Below are 5,402 nucleotides of genomic sequence, written 5' to 3' on the forward strand. Positions count from 1 at the left end.
TCGCATTCAACTTAAATGCTTTTATTGACAATGTCTTTGAACAATAAGCAAACAATGCTTAAATTTTTCATTCAAGTTCACTTTCCACATGTCAAAAGACCTCAAGGTAGAAAAAAATAAAATAAAAATATAAATATCTGAGAATCCATCTTAATAAATAAATTAAAAACACAATAAAACGTTTTCATGGAAAACTGTTAATGTCAGAACATTCAGACCACCTCAACAATGCATGATCAGTAACGTTACAATGAACATCGATGTTGAAGAAAAAACTACAGTACATGGATATAGCTATTTATTTCTATCTACTAGAAAATAAAGTCATATTTTTTCTTAATTTAATATTGGTCATTGCTAATCAGAACACACTATTGCCAGGAACACAGTAGTTATTGTTAAAATCAGCTGCACTAGATACAATTTGAAAATATCCAGCACCAGGTTAATTCCAATAACGAACCCAATAGATTAGTTAATGCTATGAGAAGACTAAAGAGAAAGAGAAAAGAGACGCAGACCCAGGCCTGGCTCCACATGCTACTAACTACCAGCTCTCAGATGTGTCACTGGGAACAATACACACTCCATGCGTTTTGCTACATCTCCAGAAGAGGTAAGGACTTGAGTCCACACGGGGATGCTCGCTTGCAAGTCCTTGAGGCCCACAGCCTGGTGTGTTTCACGCACAGATAAGGTCCTCCCTAGGTCTATGGGAACCCTCGAGGGAAGACGTGTTTCTCCTCTCTGTAATGCGCCAACTCAGGCAGTGGCCACGTGCACGCCCACTGCCTCCCCTCTCTGCCCACTCACAGGGCCAGCAGCGTGGGTGAGCTGAGCGAGTCAGAGGAAGGCTCGTTGCTGCTGCTGCCCTTGCGGTGGGCAGCCGCACAGCTGGGGAAGGAGTCAGCCTCAGGGTAGGTGAAGACGAAGGAAGACGTGTAAGTAGTGCAGCTGGGAGTACAGGTGACCACCGGGGTGCACAGGGGCTCCAGCTCCGTGGCCATAGGCCCCATCCCCAGGGAGCCACCATGCAGGGGCTCCCAGTCTGCTGCATAGAAGGAACCAGACAGGTCCATGTCTGGCACAGAGCGGGCGGTCTCCGAGCCGCTGGGCCTGGATGATGCTGGGAACATGTAGTCATCAAAGGGCTCAGCCTTCAGCTCCATGCTGCCGACGCTCTTGACGGGCTCCACTGAGGGCTTGGGCTCAGGGTCATTGAGGAGTGGCAGGGTGAAGGCCTCCTCAGATTCAGGGGTGGCAGCCTCAGGCAGGCCCCCACTCAGATCAAGAGAAGCCACAGACATCTCTTCTGGGAAGCCCAGGTCATCGGGGATCTTGCAGGCAGGTCGGTGAGCCGCTAGGATGAACTCGAGTTTTTCCTTCTCCTTCAGCAGATTGGCAATCTCTGTCTGCAAAGCCGACTTCTCATCTTCTAGTTGGTCTGTCTCCTGGAAGGAGAGAGCAAAGGAAAGCATAAGAGACGGTCTGACTCAAGAACACAGATCTCTTACTTCTGGTCTCCAAGTTTCCCCTTAAGTTTTAAAAAGAAGTGACCCATGGGTTCTACCTACCGCTTGGAGGGTGTCAGTCAGCTCCCTCCTCCGGTTCCGGCATTTGGCTGCAGCCATCTTATTCCTTTCCCTTCGGATTCGCCTTTTCTCTTCTTCTTCTGGGGACAACTGGGGAGGGAAAAAAAGAGCAGCATTCAGTAACAGTGTCTGCCATCAGCTTCATTCACCCACCCCTGGGAAACCAGCTCCTGCAGCTTCCTAGTTCCTGGCATCTCTTCTGTGAAGCCATTTCTAACCTGCAGTTGGAAGCTGGGTGTGACTTGCATTTAAAATAAGAATCTCAGCAAGAGCCAAAGAAGAGCCCAGACTAAAAGCACAAGATGGAAACCTATTAGGGAAGAAACTATACATCACGGCATTTCTTAGGGTGAGACTATCAGAGCCTGACTAGGATGGAAAGGGCTTGGAGCCAGGGTTTCCCATTTGGGGTGTCCAGTCAATGCATCACTGGCTTCACTCTGACCCCTATGTTGCCCATCTCCACAATGTCGATCCCTGCCTCCCCCTCAGAAGGTGCCAAGAACTCTCACCTGTTCTACCTTGCCCCTCCGGCCAATGCTCTGAGCTCTGCCTCCTGTCATGGTTTTCATGACTCCAGCCCTGGAGTAAGCCCCAGCTGAGGGAGTAGGGACTCCATAGGGGTGGGGGGCTCTGGTCTGGGACGGGGCCACGGAGGAGACTAGGGTGGGCTGTACTAGCCATTGTAGGTCCGGGCTGGTCGAGATGGCAGTCACTGTTGGGATGAAGTTGGCACTGGAGACGGCCAGATCGGTGCAGTAGTCCTAGAATGAAAGAGGAGGAAACTGACGTGAGCGAGCAGGTGGGAATGAGCAGAGTTCCCAGTGCCGCATGCAGCAAGGAAAGAGGCAGGAGAAGCCCTCCGGCAATGGACAGCTCGCGTCTTTATACACGCCCGCCATCGGAAATGAAAGGTCTCCCCACTTTATTCCCAAGAATTCCGCAGCGCAGTGCCTTTCTCCTCCATCCTGCTGCTGCGTTCCCGTTATCCCTTCAGCATCACTCTCTTGAAAGGGGGTTTGTTATAAATATCTCTGACGTCTGCGCTGACGCAGGCGCCGCTCCGGAGTCTCCTGAATGAACTCGCTTTTTATCAATGAAACTGCCTTACACACCCGCCTGCTTCACCCTCCTCCCCTACCCCTCCTTTCCTGCTCCAGGCTGCTAGGGGAGGGGTGGCGGGGGCTCGGAATGGCCGCTTTTGGCCGCCTCCCCCCGGAGGCGCCAGGCTCTACTTCGCTAGTCTTTTGCTTTGGGACACTTTGGCCCCAGCTAATGTCAGAGATCAGTCAGCGAGCGCGCGCCGGGGGGCACAGCTCAGAAAGAGCCTGCCGCGGGAAATAAAAAGCAATTCTGATGACAAGCTCGCGGGCCGCTCCGAACAAAGTTCGGAAAAGCTCCCGAGTGAGGGCCGCTCCGGGCCGGGGCTAGGCTCCCTCCCTGCCCCCAGCGAAAGGAGTCCCGGACTCGTCTTCCCGAGCATCTCTCCCCGGTGATTCCTCTCCGGTGACCCCTCCACCCCGGGGCCCCGCAGCGGCGCGGAGCCAGCCTCACCTGCGCATTGACGGGAGAACCCATGCTGGAGAAGGAGTCGGCCGGTGAGTGGTAGTAGGAGAGACTGTCCCCGGCCGGGGAGGCGCTGCTGCAGCGGGAGGAGGATGCCTCGTAGTCGGCGTTGAAGCCAGAGAACATCATGATCGCGAGCAGTCAAAGCCGGGCGAGGGGCGCAGGGGCGGAGGCAGGTGCGAGCTGCCGGGCAGAGCTGGGTAGGTGTGCGCGGTCGCTCGCTCGCTCGCTCGCTGCGCCGCCGGCTCTGTGTCAGCTCCTTAAGCTTGCTCGCTGCAGATGCGGTTGGAGTACTAGGCGCCGCAGCCACCGCTTTTATAACAGCATTTTATGAATGAGCCCAATACGTCACTGGGCGCAACCATTGCGGCTCCCGAGGGGTGGCGCACGGGCCCGGCTACTTCTAGGGTCCCCATTTGCCGCCTCCGCCGCCCTCGCAGCGCCCCCAGTTCCCCGCGCTGTCAAGTTTCTTGATCTTGTCGGCCTGTCTCCCCCTGGTTCCTGGGGTCGCGTGGAGCCGCAGAGGTGAAGGGCCGCGGGGATGGATCCCCCCACGACTGCAGCGGACAGCCGTGGAAACCTGCTGACGCAGATGTCCTAATATGGACATCCTGTGTAAAGAGGAGGGAGGGATTGACGGGAACTGCTCCCGGGCTGCAGCCAACACCGAGGGTGCAGCGCCGGGGGGGAGGCGGGGGCCGCGGCCGGGGGGAGGGGTGGCGGAGAAGGCGAGCGAACATTCGCACCTGGTTCAATGCGGACCCTTGTTCCGGGGCTGGGGGAGATGGGGTTGGCGGGGAGGTGGGGCGCCCTTTTACTTCTTTACGGAAACCTGGGAAAGAGTTCTAAGGCTCAGGTTATAGGCGACACAGGTACACACAGCCAAGCAGGTTAAGCTTCGGCCCCCGAAGGAATGCGCCTCTACCCTCACTCCCCATTCTAGCCCTAATTCAGTGCAAGCTCTGGAAACGGACCCTCACCCCCTCACTTCAAGCTCCCCGGACTCCAGCATTATTAGGATTGTTCCTGCGGTTTGGAAGGATCCAAAATAAGACAATACGATAACCTACTTTATCTACGATGCTGGGTACTTTTTATTCTATATGTTTTGTTTGTTTGTTTTGCTTTTAAGGGGATAGGCGCTTTGTTTTTGCTGTGTGTGTGTGTTTCTTGGCAGTATATGAGATGTTACTGTTGCTGTCAAACCCCTGAGAAACTAGCCAATAAACAGCGTGCAGAATCTCTCAACAAGGATGTCTGAAGGATTCGTTTGCCTGGTTCTGAGCTCGGGCCCCGGGGCGTGGGGTAGGGGGGTGGTGTTCTGTGGACAAGGTCGTCAGTTCGGAGCACCGGATGGAGCGAGCACTTGGGGCAGCACAAGTCCCTGCTGGGGAGGTGGGGGTGGTTCGGCGCCCCAGGAAGCTGGTTATCGGGAGCCCGAAGCCGGTGATTTTCCAGCGCGGACTTGGAAGGAGGGAGGGGGGTTGGACCGGGGGCGCCTGGAAGGACCGTGCCCAGCAGCGCCCAGGCCGGAATCTTCGGCAGCTGGGACCTCAGGCACCGCTCGGTGGCCTGGAAAACAGGCCTTCGGGGTGTGGGGGCGGGGTCAAGGTGCTCTGGAGTACGCTGAGCCGCCCCAGACGCCCCTAGCCTCCTGCTCAGATGCAAAGGACAGCCGGGGTCACACTGCCCCCGGCTCAATCTCTGCGCGCCGGCCACCTCCGGGACGCAAAGTCGCAGGTCCCCGCAGAGACACAGGTCCCTGTGTCCCTTCCCCCACTCTGCGGACCGGGGTTGGGGGTTGGGCACGATGGGCACCTGGAGAGGGGCGAGGCGGGATGAGGGCAGCGGGCGGATCCTTCGGGACTCGCGGGGAGCGGGACAGCCGACCTGCCTCCAGCCGCCGCACCCCGGAGCCAGGCGATCCTGCTATAGATAGTAACAGGGAAGCGGCTGTTTACAGCAACACTGCGCCGCCAGGGCCGTCTCCAGGCGACGCCGCGCGGCCGGGCGCGCCGTCGGCCTGGCTAGGCCGCTCTCCCTCCTTGCTCCCCCGGGGGCCTCGGCCTCCCCGGCCGGACTGCGGCCACTCCCGCCGCCTGACCTCATCTGTGGGGTACGGGGGCTGAGTGCGGCTTGGGCTAGCGGCTGGACGCTAACCTCCATTCTTAGAGATGCGAACCGGGTGAGAGCTCCTAGGGCAGGGAGGCGGAGATTCGTGGAACTGGGCCACTTGCTATTTTT

At 57.1% G+C, this 5,402-nt stretch overlaps 1 protein-coding gene across 1 annotated transcript; it reads right to left on the bottom strand.

The window, feature by feature from the left end:
- On the bottom strand, positions 1-3,445 carry FOS (Fos proto-oncogene, AP-1 transcription factor subunit). The gene is made up of 4 exons (XM_086319610.1): positions 3,147-3,445; positions 2,105-2,356; positions 1,575-1,682; positions 1-1,451 (listed from the first exon to the last, which is right to left on the bottom strand). The coding sequence occupies exons 1-4, from the start codon at positions 3,285-3,287 to the stop codon at positions 810-812; spliced, it is 1,143 nt and encodes a 380-aa protein (XP_086175736.1). The 5' UTR covers positions 3,288-3,445; the 3' UTR covers positions 1-809.
- Between the last annotated feature and the right edge of the window lie 1,957 nt (positions 3,446-5,402).

Source organism: Bos grunniens, chromosome 10 (genome assembly GCF_055505025.1).
Source record: "Bos grunniens cultivar Pamir isolate PY7600 chromosome 10, Bosgru_T2T1.0, whole genome shotgun sequence".
NCBI lineage: Eukaryota > Metazoa > Chordata > Mammalia > Artiodactyla > Bovidae > Bos > Bos grunniens.